At 45.3% G+C, this 24,048-nt stretch overlaps 1 protein-coding gene across 3 annotated transcripts in view; it reads right to left on the bottom strand.

The window, feature by feature from the left end:
- The window catches only part of Cpvl (carboxypeptidase vitellogenic like), a 103,528-nt gene that overhangs the window by 61,895 nt on the left and 17,585 nt on the right, over window positions 1-24,048 (bottom strand). For all 3 annotated transcript variants that reach the window (XM_028758404.1, XM_028758405.1, XM_028758406.1), the window contains exons 4-7: window positions 18,602-18,716; window positions 17,598-17,656; window positions 16,792-16,871; window positions 10,890-10,956 (exon numbers count right to left, since the gene is read on the bottom strand). In XM_028758404.1, the coding sequence (XP_028614237.1) occupies window positions 10,890-10,956; window positions 16,792-16,871; window positions 17,598-17,656; window positions 18,602-18,716 (321 nt within the window). The remainder of the gene's footprint in view (window positions 1-10,889; window positions 10,957-16,791; window positions 16,872-17,597; window positions 17,657-18,601; window positions 18,717-24,048) is intronic.

The following is a 24,048-nucleotide window of genomic DNA, read 5'->3' as shown; positions in this document are numbered from 1 at the left end:
CTCTCTCTCTCTCTCTCTCTCTCTCTCTCTCTCTCTCTCTCGCCTGCTCAGTAATAATTGAAAGCACAGTTTTACTAATCCCACCAAAAGTTTCCTTCTTGGCTTGTCCAGTTTTTTCCCACTGTAAACTCCATGTGAAGTTCTTGATCCCAGTGCTTCCCGTGACCTCCCTTGTAACTCATGGTAACCATGTTCTGGATGCTCAGGTCAGAGATCTCAGTACGTTTTTTTGGTTTTTGGTTTTGTTTTTCTTTCTTTCTCTTGTACCTCTTAAAGTTTGTCATGGAAGCTCAGTCCTATTTCTTCCATCATCTGGGGTACAGCATCTTCTTCCATGTCTGCCCCACTTGCTTTGCTCCAGCCTGGGTCACTGTAGCAGCTTCCACGTTAGCCTTCCTCAGCCCTTAGCCACTCTACTGTTTTTAGACAGTGGTACAACTAAAACCCAGGCCAGACCATTTCACCCCTCTGCTTAAATCTTCCTGTGACTCTGCACTGGGTGAAAGCAGAGGCTTTATCTGAGGTAGAAAGGCTAATGTGACCCACTCCCTTCACCAACCTCACCCCTTCTACCTTCTTCCTCATTCCTCCCAGGCCTCACTGGGTACCAGAATGTTCCCTGCATGCACCAGGGCTTTTGTGGTCATTTCTCTTTCCTCCTGGAGAGCTTTCTCCCAAGTAACTGAACAGTTCATTGCCTCAAGTCCTTAAGTGAGGCAGCCTGAGCAGTGTCTTTTTTTAATGTTCCTATTTTCCTGTTTTATAGCCTTTAATTTCCCTCTTAATCCTTAATCCTCCTCAAAACCACTTACCAACTCATCATTTTACATCATCGTGCTCACTCTCATCCTAGAAGATGCCTGGATGCAGGTGTAAGCATCTACGTTGCTTATTTTTGTTCATCGTGCCTGACGCTGTGAGCGTTCAACACATAGTTGTAAAATGACCAGTCCACATGCATTTGGTGAAGGACAGTGCACAGGCATTCACAGTAGACTAGAGGCTTTATAAAGGTATCTGTGAGTCCACTCCTGTGACATCCCCAAGACTCTTCATAGACTTGGAGCATCTATCGGCTGTAAACTGATCTATACCATGGTACCCTCACAGGTTGGAGATACCACTGCTCTTGCTTCAAGCTAGGACATGGGACTTGGAGAGGTTAAGTGGTAAGAGTCAGAATTCCGCATGGTCTGACCTACTCCAAAAGTTTGAAGTCCTTTCAAGCTGATAAAAGCAGGTAATTCACATAACTTATTTGAGATCTTGTTTTCACAGCCCTCTTGTGCAACAGCAGTTACTTAGGTAAAAGCAATGAATCAAAATACTTCCAGCAGTTGTACTCAGGAATCTGGTTTAATTTCCTTATGTTTAGATGCAGATGGGTTTATGTGTCTAAAGTTTGGTTTGGTACATAACTGCCCAATGTGGTCTTGTTGGTGGAAATAGTGAAGATTTATTAGATAAATTTTTGTAGGATAATACATTTTCCTTGTCATCACTTAACTGGCAAATATGTCACCCAGCCTTCAGTCAACAAGGGCTTCTGAGACAAGCCATCTGCTGAGATCATCCTGCTATACACTTAGGGAGACACAAAAATGAATAAAACACAAAAATGTCCTTTGGAAGATTACAATTACTTCTAAAGACAGATTATAGAAACTGTGTCTCCAGCCCACCAGAGCAAATACGCAAGTTATGAATTACATTCCCATGGTGTGCACAATCACCAGTATAAGACAGGTCCACACAAGTACACTTGATACATGAATGACTAATCTCACACTACCTCTAATTATTTTCCACTATGAAAATGATACAAATGCTAAAAATGTATACACTTAGCAACAGTGTCTCTGGGGTTGTATTTTTGTTACACATGGTAAATAAAATGTACTCTTTCTGAGATGGAAGGCCAGGTAGTCAGTGGAGATAAAGGTAGCCTAAAGTATCCAGTGTATGGAGCCTTCCTGACAGTCATCGAACACGGGATAAAATTAGGTAAGAAATGAAAAAGGACAGTATATTTCCAATACCCGTTCAAGATCATTGAGTTTTATCCATGAGCCAAACTATTTCCTGTACCCTAAATATGAGTCCATTTACAACAAACCTCACTTTCCTAGATTTTGCACCTTCAAGATGAGGCCTGTGAATGTTAATGGCAGACCTAGCTGGCGTTCGCTCCTCAGGCTTGGCCCCTTCTACCACTCTAGTTTATCCTAGCAAATCACATTTCAGTCAATGGCCACAGAGTGTTCTGTGGCTTTCAGGTCCCATGCTGAGACCTGTTTTTACTGTCCTGAGCTTGAGCTTGCTAGGCACTCAGGATAAACAGGACAATGAGGTGGATAATCCTATAATTGCTTCTAAACCCATCATGTTCTTCAATATTCCTCCCACATCCGCTCTCTCAGTGCTGAGGGTGTTTATCTCATCCTTTGTTCTTAATGACTATCACACACTTCCTTGCTTTGTGTCAGTGTGACAAATCCTTCAACGTCTTGTTCATTAATCATTCCATTGGCTGAGTGGTTCAGGCTGTCACACAGTAGACAATTACAGGATTATTTTATAGGGAATCAACACATTATAGTGAGATTTCAATTATTTTTACATTCCCTGTCGGGATGTATTTCTTCCTGTTTCCAAAAGCAGACGTCTCATCCCGGAATCACTCATTCCTCAGTTTAACAATTCACTGCCTAAGACAAACACTTAGACAGGCAACAGGTTGATGAATCAAGTATATTTTATTTCATCCCTCCTAACTTCTGTATATATTTAAAATAGAGCAAAACTTCATATCTGAGGGGTAGGGAGTGTCTACCTTCATGTCAGAAGCAGCCTGTGGTGGCTTGTGTTATTCCCTTGGGTCTGAAGATAAGAACACTCACTCCTTTGGTTCTGAGTTATGTCCTTAATGGGGACAGTGGTGACCACAATCGGAACTCCAGTCCTGAGTCTTCTCTGACCTCCCAGTGATGCTCGCCAGTATGAGAAGCAGTGGACCAACAAAGCCCCTGAAGTCTGGAAGTTAACACTAGCCTTCCAGCCCCAGATCCAATAATAAAAGCTCAGAGCAACATCAAAGCCATTCTGAAAGGGAAAAGGAAAGGTACTGCCGGGAACAGACACGTTATGTTAGCGTTTGGCAGTGACCTTCGAACAAGGAACTCAGCCAGAGAAGCATATATGTCTCACGCCACAACTCAAGCAAAGGTAGTAATCAACACATCTGGATCCCAGTCTTGCCTTGGAAGTCCTCGCTGAGATTTAAAGGCGCTGCGAGCTGCCAGTTCTAGCCCTGCTTGTGCTTAGGACCCATGATGGCGGTAATCACACTCACCTCCAGCAAGACGGACCAGGGACATCGGGCTGTGTGTGTTTCTATTTTATTTGTTGGAGCTCAAAGAAGCACTAAAGCTCTACTTCTTCTTCATCAGAAGCATGACAGAGTTCGGCTCTTGGTCTTTTATTTGGCCCATGAGAGACGGGTCTTCACATCATAGCAGTGTGCAGTTTTGATTCTTGGTCTGCAGTCCCTGTGAGTACTTACACGGTGCTGGGGACAGTCTCGTGGAAAGCCTGTGAAGAGCTGCAGTACTTGTGACAACAGTCTGCAGAGGATATAGTGCTCACTGGATTATCCATGTGTGTAAACCTAGATTCAACGTAGCTATGTGTTCCTCTGAATCTCTCCGTTCTTAAGTGTTTCAACAGCATTCACGGCTGATTCACCTTGTTCCTATTTCTCAGGTACTGGGAAGAGGGGAAGATCTTTGGACCTCAAACCAAACTTCATTCAGTGCCTTCAAAGTGGGAGTGAGGCAGATAACAAAATTATGCTGGGAAGCAATGCCTCTTTACGTAAATGTATGTGTATCTGCAGTAGATGATGTTCAAGTTACATTTACCCATATTTCTTAGGTACAGCTTTTTTAAAAATGCAGTTATATTCACTAGCTGCTTGGCTTCAAGCTATAAATTTTGTGGTAAAACTTTTCACAGCTTTATCAATGATGGTAACAATGGCTTTTCAAAGAGAGACAGCTGCCCTGGACATAGTTTCTTCACTCAGAGTTGGGTATCGTCCTCAGCTCTGCCTGGCAGAAAGGCCAGGGGATTTGCAACCTCAGTGGTAGTATGCTGAGCCCCATAAAGGTCATACTGAGCACCCTGCCCTACTCAGGTCATCTCTCCATTTCCCCAGTCACATCTGGCAAGATGCCTCTTTGAAGAATTCATAGCTGGACTGAGGGAGCTCTGTCTCCAGAAGGGAGCAAAGTTGGCTTCTAGAAAGAGTTGTGTGCATGCAATGGGACACAGCTCTGTCCAAGCACAGGCTTTGGAGCAGCCACACTCACTCATAGGAATAGACCAGAAGGAGCAGGAAAGCACTGATGCCACAAACAGAGTTCTGTGTGCACACTGAAAACTCAAAGGGAGTCACAAACGTGGCCAAAACCAAACGTCTAACTTGAACGGAAGAGCCCAGTCAAGATGAGGCCAATGCAATCCTGACTTCCTTACAGCCCTGGGGTAGATGGAATCTCACTTGTTTTCTCTTCAGAGAGAGGTGTGACTTCAGATGGTCAGTTTGCAAAGTGAGCACGCAATGCCAGCACCTCAATGTTGTGGTAATCTCCACAACTTTCTAGACATTTCTAGACCATGTGTCATCTAACTGAGACTGCACTGAAGCAATTACAAGGGGGGGCTTTTTTTTTTAACAAGAGCATGATATTATCAGTCATCTATTTCTCCTGAATACAAGCTTTAAAAGAAAGCAGCAGAATCTACAGGCACAGACACGGAGCAAGAACATTTTGGTCTGCAGCCAACTTTTAGTCACACCAAGCCATGGGAAGGTACTCGCTGACTTCTCAATGATAGATAATTCACTTTTAATACCGAGGGTGTATCGTTAAAGAAATATCACCCACCACTGACAGGGACAGGGACACAAGATGCACTCCATCTCCATCTTATTCTGACCTCAGAGCTAAACTGGAAAAGCCCAGCTTGTTGCCAGGTGACTCAAGCAGATGAATAAACTCCTTTGTTTAAAATGGAGATGCCAGTTAATTTGACTTGTAAACAATGAGTGTGAGCAAAGGAGGGCACAGACACAAGCTGAGGCCTTGGGGCTCTTGTGGACAGACTTTAGAAGCTTGAAGGTGCATAAGTGCTTTACCTTCGAACTGCTGCCCCTACCCTGGACATCTGTAACGGGGTCCCAGTGTCCTGTCTAGACGGTACTATCCGATCCAGCAGGACAGTTCCGTGTAGACAAAGCTTATGACTTCTGTCTGTGCACTCACATTCTTCTCCATGCAACCTGAGAATCAGTAAATATGTACTGATTTGATTCGGAGACAGTCTTTGAAAGCCGGAGGCCCAACTTGTAAACATTTCCATATGCCCCTGCTCAGCTCTTCGGGTTACAGCTTAAACCTTTATTTTTTTTATAATACTAAACCCATTAAACAGTCACAAATCCGTTTTCAATTCCAAAAAAAAAAAAATATTGGCAAGGGCAGATGGATGTAATTGAAAATAGACATTTGTCACGGACTGAAGAGTTAAACCAGCTTGAATACTATCTAATAAAATTCAGCAAGTTCCATGGCCGAGAAATAATTGCATTCCAGGGACCTCCAGTCCTTATATCACTTGAGACTTCCATTTGCTCTATAAAACTTTATGATCAAAGCTAAGTCTTTGTGATTAAAACTAGGTCTTGGCCAGAAAGACAGACATCCGAAGAGCTCAGGAGTCTCTTCTCATTTGTATAGAGTTGTAACCCTAGAGAGCTGCAGGAAAGAGGAACACGGGTGTCGGACTCCGATCCAGGAGAAGAGGGTCAGCTCTGAGGGAGGAGAGAGTTCCTGGAGATGATTTGCTTTCCAGAAAGCACCTCCCCACGCAAGGCTGCATAACCCACCGCCAATGTCAGCAATCGTTTGCCCTGGAGTCTCATCAGTAGGTCCCAGTTCCGGCTTTCCTGCTTTTTGGCTGGGTAACCTTAGTAAGGCAAACCTAGCCTAAGTCTCAGTCACTTCATCCTTAAGATTGGGATAATTATAAGGAGACTGTTGGGATTAAAGGAAGCGATGCATTAAACAGCACTCAGCAAGCGAGGGCTCACGGCTGCTGTGCGTCCCAGTCTGAGCAAGCATTCTTATGAGGAAAACATACAAACATGATGCTCTTCAAGCTACCTTCTAGTCCCCCAATTCAGAGAATCCCAGACTGTGGAGGCTGACGGAGGCTGACACGGAAGGACTCCTGGCCTATAGCGTGTTTCTCCCACTCCACCTCACAGGTCACCCTATCACTTGCACGTCAGTGCTTGTGAGTCACCTCTTATAAAAAGTGGGTCAGCACTTAATTCAAACATGAATGTGTTTAGAGAAAAACACACTGGGTGGGATCTAGCAGATCTTCTCTAACGAACGGTGACAATCCTGACGGAGAGGGGAGGTGTGTGGAGAAATAAACCTGAGCATGAAGTTATCATGGTGAGAAGAAGACAGAGGAAGAGCAGGAGACTGTCTGAGGATGGTAGACGGAGGAGTCTCCAGGGACTTGGACAGGAGGTAGGGACAATGACAGGGAGATGGAAAGCAGCTGAGGAGAAATACTGATGACAGGTTTATTATTATCCAGTAACAGCCGTTCATGAAGCCACTCTATAACATCCATTTAGCATCTGCTTAACACTGAATAAGAAAAAAAAATGAAGCAAGCAAGACTTCAGTGTGCTGGGCTGCCCCCTCAGCTTATCAGCCTGTAATGTCCTCAACGACATTGTCCAACACCATGCTCCCAATGGGATTTTCCCATGTAGATGAAGATAAAGTGCCCCCATTCGACTTATTAACTTATTAAACTAGGTACTGACTTACTAACACATAAGTAGCTTCAAGGCTCTGCCTGTATTTGGTCCTCAATTTACCTATTGCTACAAACCTACTTGTAGAGAGATCCCACCCTTTTATGCTATGGGGAAGAAATGCTCAACTTTTCCGCCATTTTGGAAGCATCCCCATTTTGAAAACCATCCACAGCATTGGACTTTGCCTGGACTGGTACATACAGCCCGTGCTCAAAGAACAATGGGCAGTCCCCCTTCATCCTGCCACCTGCCTCTGTTTCAATAAGAACTGTCTTCCTTTAACTTCTAGCCCAGCCTGTGGACACTGGAGAGGGTTCTACACTGTGCTGATGTCCCAAGAACAAGAGCTGTCTCATGAATAGTTACAAGCTTGGGAGTATAATGCTTAGAAAGAAAGCTAATCACAGGAATTAAACACAGCTTGTTTCTTTTTGAAGTATTTTTTTTCCTGCCTCAGGGAGGGTGATTTACAGACACATTTGTCTCTCTTTAGAGAAAATTAATTCCAGTTGGTATTCTGGGCAGAGACGGAAAAACAGAAAGGAAAGAGAGAAGAGGTTTCTCCTTTATCCTTCACACCCACAACAGACCTACACTGCTCTCCCTGGTATGCCTTGCCCGTTGGGTGTGGGTGGGTCCTTACAGATTCTGATACATATAAAACAAATCAACCAAACTCCTAATACCGTCATCAAGGCTACTTCATCTTTTAGACAAAGCAAATGCTTTTAACTTTGGGAAATGAAGCATGGTAGTAGAGGCCTGGCTTATTATGCTCAAAGCCCTGTGCTAGTTCCCTAGACACACACACACACACACACACACACACACACACACGGCCAAAATAACTCAACGGAACAGGCAATGCTATAGACCAACAATGAGCAAGCAGGGCTTCTGTGAACACTTTTATCCCAGTCTGTATGCCAAGGGCCATAGGCTTTGGAGGCATCAAATGCTGGATGCTCTCTTCAGTCAGTCACTATTTGAAATAGCTAAGGAGGATCATTTAATTAAACACTCAAATGGTGCTATGTAGTCATTACTATTATCATTCCCAGACTCTCTGAGACCAATGCCAGGACTCTGAACGGTTGCTAAAGAGCCTTGTGCAAGCTGCCTTCATTCCTAGCACACAAATATAAAGGGGCACTAAACACGTCTTGGCTTGTTTATCCATTATCTTTCAAGGCTCAATCGACAAATTCGGTGGTGACTCCCTAAGAAGGAAAACAAATGAGCACTCAGAAAAGGAAGGCCTTTCAACGAACAGTTTGGGGAAGGGTCGGAGAGAGGCGAGAGGAGTTGGTATTATGTTCAAACTTCAGGGACATGGGGATGCGGTGAGAGCGAGCCTGAGTGACTGCCGCTGAACATTTAATAAATAAAGCAAAACAGCCATGGGGCCTGATTTCAAAACTAACCTCTGCGGTTGCAAGATAAAATACAAAGACTCGGCCAGCTTAGTGACTGGCCTGGAACCACCCAGTGAGACCCAGCTCTCCAGTTATCAACACACGACCCCTCTACTCCATTCCAGGTCTCCAATTACCACGCCAGAATTCTACTCTCCTCCCCTACCCGCCCCCGTGAAAGACAAACAAAACAGAATTGTGAGACTGGGAAAGTGGAGCATCGCTACTCAGCAGTTTTCTTTCCAAAAAGATACATGGTTTCTAGAGCAGGCATCTCCATCTTGTAGCCTGAGGGCTACATGTAGCCAAATGCAGAATCGTAACCATGTTTAACACATGAGATTTCACGTTTGCTTTTGTTGTTTTGCTTTTGTTTTGTTGGCTTGTTTCTGCAACCCAGTTGTACCGTTCTCAGCTGTGAACTTTGGGGATGACATCATGTCCCAGTGATAAAGGTTGGATCTGAATGGACGGATCCATCATGCTCTTCTGAAGCTGAGGTCCCGTGGTTACTGTCTCTCTGCCTCCCTCTCTTCCCTCCTGCCTATCTTCCTTTATCTCATGGATGGCACGGGCTTCTTTAAGCATCCTGGCAGCAAACCACATAAAAAGAAAAAAATCTTTCTTTTCCCATGCACATTTGGAAATGACATGCCTAAAACCACAAGGCACAAATAAAACAGACAAGTCAAAATTTTCCTCCAGGATTTGGCAGCTTTGCTGAGCATTACAGTTAACGACATTGCCACATTATTTGTTAGACAAGGAATTACACACTGAGCATACCAGTCTTCTGCCCGATGGGGAAATGCATGACTTCCAGGGTTCCTGTGAAGTGACAAGGGTGTCACTTCCTGCTCCTCTTCCAACTTGCCTCTGAAAATGCTCAAAGGGCAAAGGACAGCAGGAAGTGTTACTGATAGAGGGATTGAATGTGATTTGATACTGAGAGACTGAGTATTTAAAAATATATATATAGAATGCTAAACCATCTTTTCTAACAGCTTAGAAAGAGAAGACAAACTCAAGAAATTCCTGTTCCATGAACTCGCCATTCACGAGGAACTTAGCCTGTTTTTCTCTTTCAGTTCCTTATGTGCACATCTGTGGACCACTTGCTCGGCATCCTTCCAGCTCTTCCTCTGGCACCATCACTTGGACCTTCCTGTGAAGATCAGTCATTCCAAAGTTAAGCCTTATGGCTCCGAGGAAGACTGGCCCAGCAGGATCCTTCCTCTGGAGAGGACTGGGGTAGACCTTAGCCGCTGATCTTTCTTTTATTCCTGTAGCCCAAGTTATTGGTTCTCAAATAGGATGAGACTTAAAGAAACCCTCAGAGATGCAAGAACACGGATAGACTTGTTGGTGAGTTAAACATGTGGAATGCAGGGGCTGTTTGATATGAAAAACACTTGCCTGGGGATGAACTGAGACAAGATCCAGGACAAACCAATAGAGAGCGAGAGGCTAAGTCGTGGTGAAGGAAACATGTAAGGTTTTTCATTGGGTAGGGTAATGATGGAGTCATTTAAAGTCATTCAGGGTATAAGGTGGGAGTGTGTACAGGTGCACAGGAAGAAAACTATCTTGGGAATCTTGCCCCTTGGTGTAGAAGAAGGCACACACAGACATCAGCAGAGGAGAGAACTGGAGGAGCCTGTGGTGGGAATCAGAGTCACGGGACTAGGCAGAGACACAAGATCCAAAAGAGCTACCATCACCCTAGCAGCAATGAACACAGTGCTTGAGACCTGGCTTTTCAATGCCACTCTCCACTGGAATGAGCCAGAGTCCCTAGAGAAAAAATGACTGATCTCAGGAGGGCAAGGGATGTACAGGGTGCTTCCGAGCCCAGTATCTGTGATAACGGGAAAATGCTAGAAAATTATCAAACCTGTCAAAAGACACAAGAACCACCTTGAAGGGCCTTTCACAGAGCAGAATAAGAACAAGCATCCAAAGAAAAGTAATCAATTTTGATAGATCCTACAGAAATATCAATACTTGAGTCCAACGGGATATACATGAACACAGAGAGGAGACAGAAGAGATCAGCTCTGTAGGAGAATGTAGGATGATATCCATATAGATGCCGAAGAGAAGACTGTCATTTTATAACCCCCATTTTAGACAGAGTAGACGTGTCTCATCAGTTGATCTAAAACTGTTATGGGACAGATTGGGGACAGAGTCATTCATGTGGTTATGGATTATATATGAAATACGATCAGAAGCAGGTGTCTAGACAATGCCATCTCAATCTAGTTGTCAAGTTTGCTATCACCCTAGAGGCCAAGGGCCATGCCGTAGCTCACGGTGGGATGCCGTAGCTCACGGTGGGATACCTAGAAAGCAAGCAGTGTTATCCGGGTGGGATCCTCACTGAATCTGATCTCTGAGGAGAGAACAGGACAAGTTTGGAATGTGGAACGTATTACCACAGACCCCTGGCCCCCCACTTAAAGTCATTGATATAAACGACAATAGCAGGATGCACGTGACTGCTGTAACTGCCATCACACAGTCTTCCTGCTATTCGGGGCACGCAAGAAAATGAGACATCAACTCACCTCGCCAGTGACATAAAAGTCATTCTTCGAGTACTCAGGAAATAACTTGAAAAACTGAGTCAGTGCACTGCGGAAGAGAGAGCACAGAGATTGTTTGGAGGAGTCAGTGGCTGGCTACCCACACCTCACCAGCTGGGGGCAGGCATGCTGATGGGAAGGAGACAGCACTGTGCTGTGCATTCCTCTGGTTCTCAGTCCCGAGTGGTTAATAATACTACATTCCGCAGGGACAGCTAGGCACAGCAAATAGGTAGGCTGATACTGCCGTACTAAGAAGTATGGACACTGGACACCAACACTGGCAATTTGTAAACTTGCAGCTGCTGATTGGGGTCATCTAGCTGCTGAGGCATCTTTGTGTCCGTGTGCTACCTTCCACATACTGTTTAGCAATTTTCATTTAAACCTTATGATGGTGCCATTAGGCCCTCTTTGGGGGAGGAAATGGGAAGTTCAATTAGGCCAGCTTTGTGGGAAGAAATGGGAAGTTCAATAGCTTATCAACACACCCACAATGAGCGAACAGGTTATTTCTAAAGGAGCTCCCAGAATGCCGGGAAAGAGGAAGAGGAGGAGGAAAAGGGGAAGGAGGAGAAGGGGGAGGAGGAGAAGGGGGAGGAGGAGAAGGGGGAGGAGAGGAAGGGGGAGGAGAAGAAGGGGAGGAGGAGGGGGAGGAAGAGGAGGAGAAGGGGGAGGAGGGGAGGAGGAGGGGAGAGGAAGGAGGAGAAGGGGAAGGAGGAGAGGAGGAGGAGAAGGGGAAAAGGAAGAGAAAGGGAAGAGGAAGAGGAAAAGGGGGAGAAGGAGGAGAAGGGGAGGAGGAGAATGGGGGGGGGAGGAGAGAGAAGAAGGGAGGGAGGAAAATAGCCAGAAACCCATGGCCACTTCAATAAGTGTTCCTACTGTAAGTATTCAGTAATACGTTCTAGGACGAAACCGATTGAAACAGGCCAGCAGGACATTCACAGCAGTAAGAAAAGTCTAGCTGGATTTTAAAATGTCTTTACCAAAGTCATTCCTAAAAGGAGAGAGAGAAAAAAAAACTCATAAAGCTCAGGCACTCTAGGAATGTCTTGACCTGCAGTTGCAAGGCCTGAGAAAGCCAGGCAGAGCTCTGGTCCCAGCTTCCTGCTGAGGGACTAAAAGCCATGAACCTTCCAGGAGAGATGAAAGACAAGGAGGCTCTGAAAAGCCAGGAGTGGGAGAGAGTTCAAGGGTTACAGAGAGGAAAACTCAGTCATTATGACCAGCATGATCCCTGCAAGACTTAATTTTCAAAGGTTCCATAAACCCCCACCTCCCCACTACATACACACTCACAGACACACACATATACACACTCACAGACACACACATACACACACATACACATACACACACTCACAGACACACACATACACACACTCACAGACACACACATACACACACTCACAGACACACACACTCACAGACACACACATATACACACTCACAGACACACACATACACACACTCACAGACACACACACACACACACTCACAGACACACACACACACTGCTGTGGGCTTCAGTGCATTCTCTGTTATTTATAGTGGCTTTGGGGAACTAAATTTTCTGCATGTTGATAGTTTCCGCATTAGGCCTGGTAGTGAGCTGGCTTTAGAACAAGGGTAAAAATAGGAGTTCAGCCTCCACCCTCCCCTCTGCAACCTTCAGGCTAAAAACACTTCCCTTCCTCTCTTCCTGCTTGTTGGAATGACACCAGCTCATTCAGTGCAGCGAGTTTCAAATCTCCTGCTTTAGTTATAGCTACTCCCTCAGTAGTCGATGGGGAGTCCTGAGGCTGGACAGGTTTAGCAAATGAAAATTCAAGGTGTCCTATTAAAATCAAAGTTCAGATAAATAATAATCCTTTATAAGTATGTCCAAAAATTGTGTAGAACGTACTGTGTATGTGTATACGTGGATGAGTGTGTTTGTGTGTGTGTATGTGTGTGCGTGTGTGAAGCCAGAGGTCTCTGTTGCCTGTCTTTTTAAACACTTTCCATCTATATAAAGAAACAGTCACTGTTTATCAGACTTTCAAATTTAACTGGGCATTTTGTGCAGTATCTGGCGAGCTAATTTGAAGGAGATAATCTCTCAAGTTACATCTGCCTGGAGAGCGCCTGCCTAGCTGAGGTTTCTGAAGAGCTCACACAAAGGAGCTATTACTGTTTTAATCTCACAGCTACAGTCTTTCCAAGGACTGATTGTTTCCTCAGTCTTTGGTAAACGGTTCTTACACAGCAGCAAATTATGAAAATGGTAAATTCGGTAGCCAGAGCCACACACACACACACACACACACACACACTCTCACACGCACACACACACACACAGAGACATACACACATACACACATACACACACACATACACACACACACACATACACACACACAGGCGCACACACACACACACGCTCTCGCACGCACACACACATACACACATGTGCACGCGTGCATGCATACACACACATGCACGCTCTCACACACACACAGACATACACACAGACACACAGACACACATACACACATACACATACACACAGGCACACACACACACACACACATGCCTCGCTCATTGCTCATCTAACTGTACTTAGGTCGAGCACTGTTCCAATGACATGGTGAGGTTCTGTTTAAATAAAGTCAGGACTCACATCTGCTTGCAGTTCAAAGCTTAGCATACTTAATGTTAGTGTGTGTGATACACACATGTGCGTGTGATTTATTCAGGTATGAACGCTTCCTGGCACAGAAATCCTGTATCAGGTGAGTCTATTATAAATCCCTGCTGGAACTATGCCAAGGACTTCTCCATAACGGAATTTTAGTGAAAGGCTATTTGGTTGAAGAATGCTATAGCACTGAAGAAGGAGTGGCTGGGAGAACACTACTCCTCAGGTGACTTTTTCGAAATGTCCTTTGGTGGATGTAGGGCAGAGACAGTGATGAAATGATCACTTACAACAGAGCCAGTGGCTGCAAGAGGGTCTGGTCAGTTCTGGTAGAGTGGAAGCAATGTGAGCTCCAGAGACACCAGGGGCTCAGGACTCAGAGCAGGAGGGCCACAGATAAAGGGTTTAGATCTGACAGGTTTGCCAGAGCTCCAGCATTGAAGGCTCAGCCCCGAGGCTCAGAGGTGGGGCTTTAGGGAGGTGCCTGGCTCCCAAGGGCTCTGACTTTAGGAATGGGTAAATCCATGTGTGGATTTACAGCTTGAAGGGCTGTTGGGAGATAAAAAATTCAGGAGGTGAGGCCTCATTGGAAGAAGTATGTCACCAACAAGTCTCTTTGAAAGGATATCATTTGCCTTGGCCTCTTCCTCTTTCTTGTTCTTGACAACCCGGCTGTCGTGAGGTGAGAGTAGTTGTGTGCCACCTCCATTGAACTCCTAGAAGGTAACCTCCAGAGCTCTACCAGGCCATGAGGTCTGGGAGGGCAGGGGCTGTGTGCTGCCTGCTTCTATGTCACCAGCTCCAGGAATACATCCAGTGATCAAGGAAGACAACGGGACAGCAGCACCAGGCAAGACATCCACATCAAAGAGAGCAAACTGGCTACATTTCATTCACATTTTTCTAAACCGATAGCCGCCGCTGCTGCGTGGCTCAGACGCTTCCTCTATAGCGTGTGTCTGAACGTGAGCGAAAACTGTTTCTGAACACAAAGAAAGCCTCTAGAAACATGAATGCTAAATGGCTCTTTAGGAGGCCAGTTTTTCCAGGCCAGGGTCTGTTCACAGAAAAATAGAATTTCATCTTCGGGGGGAACTAATGGGGGAAGGGAGCTTTCAAAGGGAGAAGAAAAAAATCTGTTCTTTAAACCCCCAGTAGCCCATTTACTGGTTCCAAAGTAACCTTCTTACTGCAGACACCCATCTGGCAAGCCGGAGAGAAGAATGCGGTCACAAAGGGAAACGAATAGTGTAAACTGTAAAAGAAACAGCTGAAATCAGTTTTCTGCACTACTCTTGATTAGCTATTTTCCAGTTCTAAGAGCCCGAAGCAAAGGAAACCGAAACAGCTATAAACAACGGCTGCTTTGAAACCCGTCGTCTTTCCATGTCATGCAAAAGGAGACGGACCACATGTCAGCAGTGACATCCACACACAGGGTCAACCGCTGGCTAGAAACATCCTTGCTTCCAGCTCAGGGAGGTGGGGCAGTTTGCAAAACCCTGACTTGCAAAAGAGTGAACACATGTCTTTAGTGTTTGCTAGTTACACAGTGAAGCCAAAAGATGGTTGTAGTGAGGGGTAGGGGTAGGTGTTCAGCCAGGAGAACACACAGTGTCACTGGTGGTGGTGGGTGCTTCTGAGGACACCCATGGTCTTGCTATGCAGGGAGAAAGATACTGGAAGTGAGAGGCCAAAAGAGAGTGAGAAGGCCTCCCTCTGGGAAGATCACCTAATATGTCCCAAGGTAGCACTGTACCTGGGTGCAGAGGTGTAAGAACCTATGTAACCCTGATGGAAACAGAACACAAGTGTTGCAGTCTTGAGATGTGGGAAATTAGAGAACAGACATATCCTTTTCTGGGTCAGCAGAGAGGAAAAGAGATTTCCTTGGCAGGAAATAAAGACCAGGAAGCCACCAAAAGCCCTGTCCCTAAGCCCTCTGTCTGATCAGCCTGGGAGAAAGAAAAGTAACTGGAAAGGCTTTGTTTCTGACCAGATACCCTTTCCCTTTGCAGTCCTGCTAGATGCCAGGTTTGCTCACTGGGTAATCAGCAGAGTGTGTAGGTGAGACTGGACATTCTAGAAGATTCTCATAATGCATTCAAGGGTGCTCAGGAGCTCTGAAAGAATTCGGACTTGTTCTTAGCTCACAATTTATAGCTTGGAAAAATTTGACCAAATAAGAAAGGTCAGCTTAGTTTTTAAAAACGTACTAAAAATAGATGCTAAGAATGCAAGAAAATGAAAGGAAAATTTATGTATATATACTTTAACCAAGCTCACAACTTTACACCCCCCAACACACACACACACACACACACACACACACACACACACACACACACAATCTGTTTTTTTTAAGTGAAAGACAAACTTTGTGAGATGAAGGAGAAAGATTGTTTTTAGCCTGGAAAAGTCAAGATGAAGCTACAGAGTAAAATGTACATCTAAAACCGCAAAAGAAACAGCTATGGGAAAGAAGGCAAACACCTGGAAAAGACCTTGTCTCCTGGCAAGAACAAAGTTAAATAGAATTTTAGGAACAACCAGAAACTTCTAAGACATCTGGGTGGACGGCTTGAGAGGGAATCTTTCATTGAAAATGTGTGATGTGTCTCTACTGTCTCATAGGAAATTGTTGGGAAACTACAATTGATTACCTTCATGATTTTAGTCCTGTTTACTATGTCTGCTGTCATAAACAATAATCAATAACAAGGTAAGGAAGAGCAGAAGAGCATGTACATACACACACACAGAAGCACACACACAGGCACACACACACAGGCGCACACACAGGCAAACACACACAGGCACATACACACAGAGGCACACACACAGGCAGGCACACACACATACACAGGCAAACACACACACAGAGGCCCACACACAGGCACACACATACACATAGGTGCACACACAGGCACACACACAGGTAAGCACACACACATACACAGGCAAACATACACACACACACAGGCCCACACATACACAGAGGCATACACACAGGCACACATACAGGCACACACAAAGGCACACACACACAAAGAGGTACACACACATACAGGCACACATACACACACACACAGGCACACACATAGAAATGTTCTACAGAGTTTTACAAGTAGAACAATAAGGAGCAATCCAGAGTGACTCTACCGCAGGGAGACTTTTCCTGCCGCCACATTCTGCCTGACGTACCTGTACAAGTCTTGAGCTACGTCGTCCTCATTGCTGGCGTACCCCCGGAAATGGTCAGTGAAGCTGAACCCTGTACCCACCTTAGGGGGAGGGAAATGAAGGCAAGCATAAAGACTCATGTTTCTTGAGGATGCTCAGCTCACATTGGGAGGTGGCCTTACAGATCCCAAAACCCACACCTCTGACTTCAGATCTCCGCCATTGCTCCGTGTAGCACTGAGGCATCCTGCTCCCCTTTCCAAGGGAAGGCACACCAGTTTGGGCTCTTTGTATCTATAGGTCTACATGAGAGCTGAGGAATCCATTATTAAGCAACAACCCATAAGACAGGGAACCCACACGTTCAGGAAAAAGCCATCTGCCCCTTATCCCAGTGGTGACACTCAATGGGAGGGAATTCAATGGGAGAGAAAGTAAAAACTCTGTAGTTTAGAAAATATATGGTAATATATTGCTTAATAGCGAGAACAACTTAGGCATTCATTGTTGTTAAATTCCCTCATGGTTATGCACATTTATAAGGCATAGTCCACCACACACTGGAGGCATGTGCACAGTGACAGGTTATTCTACTGAGTACAACAGGAAACTTCAGTCCAAGGGCAGTATCTGTGTATCTTAAACGTGTGATGACTGAAGGCTAGAGTAGCTAACAGGACCAGCTCAGTTCCCTGATAGCCTTATAGAGACATCATTGTGTACGCAGCCTGCTGTTGACCAATCACCATGCAGCCACGGATGTACATAGTAACTAGAAACATACATGAGGCCGGCACTGATGCTCTGGAGTATCCTGTGGTACTTACCGGATTATCGATGTAAAGCATGGAAAGGGTAAAGGTCCAAGAGAAGTCTCTGGAAAGAACTGCCAAAACAGAAGAAGATGCTGAGTTTCTAACACAATAGGCCAAGCAAGGCATCCTTGCTCTGAACCCCAGAACACCCTGCTGAGCTCTCATGATCTCTGCCTCTTCCCCCCGCCCCACCCCTGCCACTGCACCACCCTCTCTCTAGAAGACCAGCACCCGTCCCCTTCACCTTTCTCTTCTGTTCTTTTGCCCAACACAGTGGTACTATAGCCAAGACTGAAGCCTGACAACATGACCTTGTGAAAAACTGACATCAAAACACCGACTGTCCTACACCCTTAGGTGCAGGGCACCCTACACTCCTGGGTACAGGGCACCCTACTCCCAGCCTTTTAGACTCTCTTCCTCCTCCCCAACACTGAAGAGAACAACCCTACCAAAGCTGGCACAAAAGCTTTTACATTGAGTCACAAACTCTGAATGCTGATCCAGGGAAAGCAAACTATCTCCCCAATGAGACAGGAATAGAGTCCACCCCAAGACACTGCCAGAGGCCCTTCCTCTAGCCCTCCCTCCACTTCAGCCTCATCCACTGCATCTTGCTCTCAAGGCAACAGCTCATTGAAGTGACAGACTCATAAAGCATCCTACTCCCGTGGATAATGAGGGATATAATTCCACCATTAGGCCCGTGCAAGAAGGCTTCACCCAAATAGTAATAAATACCAACTGGTTTTGTAAGCCAAGAATGCTTGAGTCAGCAGCCAGATTGCAGAAAACAGCTTAGACCCTTTCACCCACATTCTCAGGAGAGAGTAAACCAGGCAGGACATCCGTCCTGGGGCTCCTCCTTCTGGACAGACACTGCTACAAAGTTGGGTTTCTATAATCTGGAACCATTCAGCTACTCCTAGTGGTTCTTAGGTTTATTCTGAGTTAGTTTCAGAGCAGATACTGGCTGGAAGGAGACTCCTGAGCAAAGCTGTCGAACCATCACTTACCAGTCATGTTACTTGTGATAATATAAGGCCCGTGTTCTACAAAGAGTCCAAACATGGATGAACCTCCAGGACCACCCTGAAGCCAGAGGACTACTGGGGCATCCGCAGGCTGTATCTGGAGGCAACAGAGAAGCCAGTGAGCAAAAGTGCCCCAAGGTTGCAGAGTACACTCAAATGCATGATACCTGAGTCTTCCAGATCCTCGGCAACATTCTAGAATGCTTCTGGCCCCCAGGACACCACTCTACGATAAAAGTTGGTCACCTTTTACTATTTGGGATTTACATGTGCCCCAAATGCTGATGTCTTTCTGTGAACTTGACAGCATCTTGCCATCTGCACAGTCTATCCTCCAAGGACCAAATAACCTCTGCCATTTCCTAGTTGTTCAAGTGCTTCACACAAATTACAGGCATCGCCAAAGTCCAGGTTAGCTGCACTCCTCCTGTCAGGACATTATGAGCAAGCTGTAATGAAAGGCTAGACTAGCTTATGAGAACATCACTGGGAGCTGTGGTCAAGAATCTGAAGGAAGATCCACAGAGACGTGACTTTCCTGTCATCTAAGTGTCTGACATAGGTTCCCTCACACGTTCTGGACCTTTTCTGAAAGTGTTCTTAGGTGGTTTTCCCAGAATTCTCTTACAAGCAAAAATGGCTGGAGGCCTGCTAGATGATAGGAAGTCTGCTTTTTTCAGTCTCCTAGGCAACTAATCTCCACTACTCTCTTCTCTCCCACCTTCCTGTGACCTGGCAGCATTAAGGTTACCTCAAGACACTCAGAAAAATAGCCTGGTCCTGAGAGGCCACACTAGAGGACAAGTCAAACAGTAATGTGCCAAACAGGGTTCTCACGAGGCTGTGAAGCACGGCACCCTGCATTCTTGGAATGCTGGGATACCAAGAGCTAGCAGACTTCCTCAGCTGACCTGCCCCCTCGGTTCTCAGCAGCCCTTGAAGCACCTGTTTTTAAAGGAAGCCCTACCATGTGTCTTTCTACTTCAATGAGCCAAGCAGCCTATGCTCTGATGCCATGCCTAAATCAAGTGCTGGGATGGGAAGGTGCTCTTCAATGCTATGCACCCAGGAGTCACCCATAGTATGTCACGCTTGCGGGATGAACCATGACATCATACCCATGATAGACAATACTTGCTATGGCCCACACGAAGGGCATAAAGTTCTTACAGATAATTTTCCTGACACATCCAGCTCTCGTTTATGAGGTGAGGCCCTTCTCCCAGGAAAGAGGAGAAATCCATGAGAGCAACCTGAACAAACTCACTGCAAACGTGGGGGCCATTGGAATAAGGAACTTCTGCTAATTAGTTGTAGGTAGGATGGAATTCAGACCTTTGAAAATAGTAATCTTACTATAGCTATGATTCAAACCATTTAATTCTCCCATCTCATTAATTTTCCTCAATACATTTTCAGAGTACTTCTTTTGAAATCTTATCACATTTTTATTATTTATTTATTTATTTTATTTTGAAATATTTTCAGAGTACTTCTTTTGAAATCTTATCACATTTGTTATTTATTTATTTATTTATTTATTTACTTATTTGCACAGCACGCCTGTGAGCGTCAATAAACAAGTTTTGGGAGTTGGTTCTCTCCTGCCATGTAGCTCAGGCGGTCATCAGGTCCTCAGGTTTGATGGTGGGTTTGTTCAGATCCACCATCCCTCAGCTCTAGAGGACCTGATGACCGCCTGAGCTAAACTTGATCATGGAGATGCCTGAGGTCTCTTCTCTGTGCGTGTGCCATGTGCATGCTGCACTTGTGGACATTATGTACGCTGTAGACACAGTTCGGTAATAAGATCGTGCTGTTTCTGTGGTCATTGGACACAGGTTGTGGGCGTTTCTCCACAGCAGTGAGCTATAGCACCGTCGTACTGCATGCATCCAGCACAGTGTGTAAATTCATCTAATAGCACACACTGTCCTCCGCTCTCTCAAGCTGAGGGTTAGCTCCTACTCACAGCCAGGAAAAACTGCACTCTATAAAGAGTGTGGGGAGTATGAGAGCCACACTGCAGGACTGGAGTTCCAACTAGCTCTTTTTATATCTGTGTGTCCTTGAGTGCATGCCTTAATTTCTCTGTGTCTCCATGCCCTCTGCCTGGAAACACAGGTTGTTATACGTATGAGCAGCAGGTACAGTCATAACGCTTCATTCCAGCAGTGTCTGGTGTTATCTTTCTAAAGTATCAGTTCCAGTTGGGAAGACAGCTAAGTGTAACTACATATATGGACAGGTGGGCAGAGGAACAAGTGACTGAGGACTCAAAGGCAGGGCTTTCGAGGTGGTTATTCAAATATCTTGGGCTGGATGGCTTAGATGGATAATCCCTCTGGTAAAGGGTTACCTGGTTGATGATGAAGAAAAGAAATCCTTTATGAATGAGTCAGGGGCCGGAATAGAACCATCTCGAGAGTTACTAAAAGAAGGAAGGGGCAATGAAATGCGAAGGAACAGAGGAATCCTGGGCTTGTGGGATACACGGAGAGCAGCAGCAGACGGCCTCCGCGTGGATGGAGCCCAAGAGGCTGAGCCCTGTACTGGTGCACCGACAACAACCGTGGCGGCAGCGGGATGTTAAGACCCGCCTGCAATCCCTACCTCTAGAGAAGGCAATACAGAAGTGTGACAGCCTGGGCTACACAGAAAAACCGGGTCAAGACTCGGGAGGAGGGGAGAAAGGAACGGAGGGCTGAAGGGAGGGAAAGAAAGGGGGAAGAAAAGGGAAAGAAGGCGGCTGGTTATCCACTGCCCTCTCAATTCCTCTGGCGACCCCTGGTGGCCAGTCACAAACTTGGCTACTCAATGTTTCTTGCATGATGAACAGCCGAGCCCCAAGGAGGTGCTTTTTCTATTCTGTCCGTTAGACTGTCTACACTAGTACATCCCATTATTACTTACTGATGGGCAAAGAAAATGATCCTGTGTCTTCATGGAGTGTCACTTGGAGGAAGCAAAATTCCTGAAATCTAAACTGGTCCTGATGTGGGCCATCACTTTCAAGCATCAGCTGTGCCCCTAGACTTTTCAGCTGTATCTCCAGCCAGACTAGACCCCAGTCTTACAGCAAGAGACAGATAACAAGACATATAGACATAATTTCTATTTGCCCGTTACACACGTTGCTGAAATGGAGAGTCAGTAGGTTGGGAGCAGGGACTAAAGACACTGATCTCGGGTCTTTTGATTGACATGGTTGTTCTAGTTTGTTTTCTGTGGCTGTTATAAATACCATGACCAAAAGCAACTGGAGTGAGAAGTGCTTATTTCATCTTACATGTTATAATCCATCAGTAAAGGAAATCGGGGCAAAAACTCAAGGAAGGAACTAGATCAATGACCACAGAGGAATGTTGCTTATTGGCTTGCTCAGCCTGCTTTCTTATATCTGTGAAGATCACTTGCCTAAGGGTAGCACCTGCCCACATAAATCACTAATCAAGAAAATACCCCACAGCCTGATAGATGTAACTCTTCGATTGACATTCCCTCTTCCAAGGTTATTATTTTGTGTCAAGCCAACAAAAATCTAACCAATGATTAAGGGCCCGAAGGAGATAGGAACTCCACAGGAAGAGAATCAACTAACCTGGACCCTGAGGAGCTCTCAGGGACTGAACCACCAATCAAAGAACATACATGGGCTGGACCTAGGCCCCTTGCACATATGACCTTGCACAAGGTCAGTCTTCATGTGGGTCCTAAACAACTGGAGAGGGAACTATCCCAAAAGCTGTTGCCTGTATGTGGAATATATTCTTCTAGCTAGGCTATCTTGTCTAACTTTAGTGGGAGAGGATTCGCCCTGCAGAGACATGATGTGCCAGGATGTGGGGCTCTCCAGAGGGAGGGGCCTTCATTCTCTCAGAGGAGAAGGGGAGGGGAAGTGGGGGAAGGACTACATGGGGTGGGGACCAGGAGGGAGGGCAGCAATTGAGATGTATAGTGAAAAAAAGAAAGAGAGAGAGAAAGAAAGAAGAGAGAAGAAAAAAGTGGATACAGTAAAACAAAACAATCTAACTAGTGGTTGTATTTTACACAGAAAATTCCACTGAGGAGGCTCTAGGGAATTTAAACAGCTTACCACATGTGAGGGCAGTATTTTGGCCAGTACCCAATCTTCGTACATCTTTCTAGCCAATCCTTTCTTTCATTCCACTAAGAAACACCACTCTAGATAAGAGGACAGCCAACCACTGCCAGACTTCAAGCCAGGCTTAAAATGGAGGATGTGCTTGATAAAGCACTGAGACCTTCTCTGTACTTCTAAATGCAAAGACTGGAGGCTTGCTTGCTTTAAGTAACGTGTTCTCTCTTAACTGAAGTCATTAGTAGTCAAAGTAAATGTCTTTACATTCCCCCTATGTATATTTGAATGGACCCCCACTCTGCCCCTCAGATCTCTGCCCCACGATGCTTCAGCTGCCACACCAAGTTAATCAAGGAAAAGGATTTTTATTTGAAGCAATTAGTTTTGTAACCAGAATCATTAAATAGCTTTGCAGAACCATTCTAATTCTACATATACAGTCCCAACACATGTGAACAGCTTGCTTAAGACAGCCGTGTGTTCCCAGGGAAGGTTGCTCGTCGTGCTTCCTGTTGACACCATTAAACCATCCTTTCCTGTGATCATTCATAGGGAAAATTAACTTTTTCAGTTTTTTTTTCTCCTGCCTTCTTAGATCATTCCCACGCTCCTCTGAGTTCTCATCAATCGCTGGCTTAGCTCCTCATCAAGAATCAGCTCGAAGCCCATAGACTCCTCAGCTGGCTCTTCCCTAAGCATCCCAAGAGGTAGGGAAGGCTTCTTAGAGCCCCAGGCAAGAAAGCTATAGCTTAGATGGAATGAGAGGCTGGTGTGAGTGGGGGAGTCTCTTCTCATTTCTGAGTCTAGCTAAGATTAAAGATGATTGGAAAAGTTAATAACTTCTGCCTTTGTGTAGAATTTTCATTTCCCCAACGGAAAATTGGGCACAAAAAGTTTTCTACAGAGTCCAAATATACTTAATAGAGTGGTCTATAACTTAGAATTTTTGGCCACTTTGATTTTTTTTCATATGGCTTTGTAATTTTAGGTAGTTGGTGCCTCAAGAACACCAAGAAGGAAATATGAAGACACTGACCTATGACCTCCAATGCCTTGGGGTTGCCGGTGGCTCTGTAGCCACCTGCAGTAGATATCGTTTAAAAAAATCTGTTGACCACATGTCTTTCACAAAATGGGTCCCTATATTTATCATAGAAAAAGGCCCATTGGCCATGTTTATATCACAGGATCCTTGGTGATTGGATCAAGGAAGATCACTTGATGGGAACTTGGCCAATCACACTATACCATTAAGCACACATTGCTGAATCCCTGTTGATTCCATAACTTAGGCCGAGGAAGCCTGGAAACTGGTTTGGCTGAGTTG

Source organism: Grammomys surdaster, unplaced genomic scaffold (assembly GCF_004785775.1).
Source record: "Grammomys surdaster isolate TR1022 unplaced genomic scaffold, NIH_TR_1.0 126197, whole genome shotgun sequence".
NCBI lineage: Eukaryota > Metazoa > Chordata > Mammalia > Rodentia > Muridae > Grammomys > Grammomys surdaster.
The sequence above is the reverse complement of the archived record's forward strand: the minus strand, read 5'-3'. Positions and strand labels throughout refer to the sequence as shown.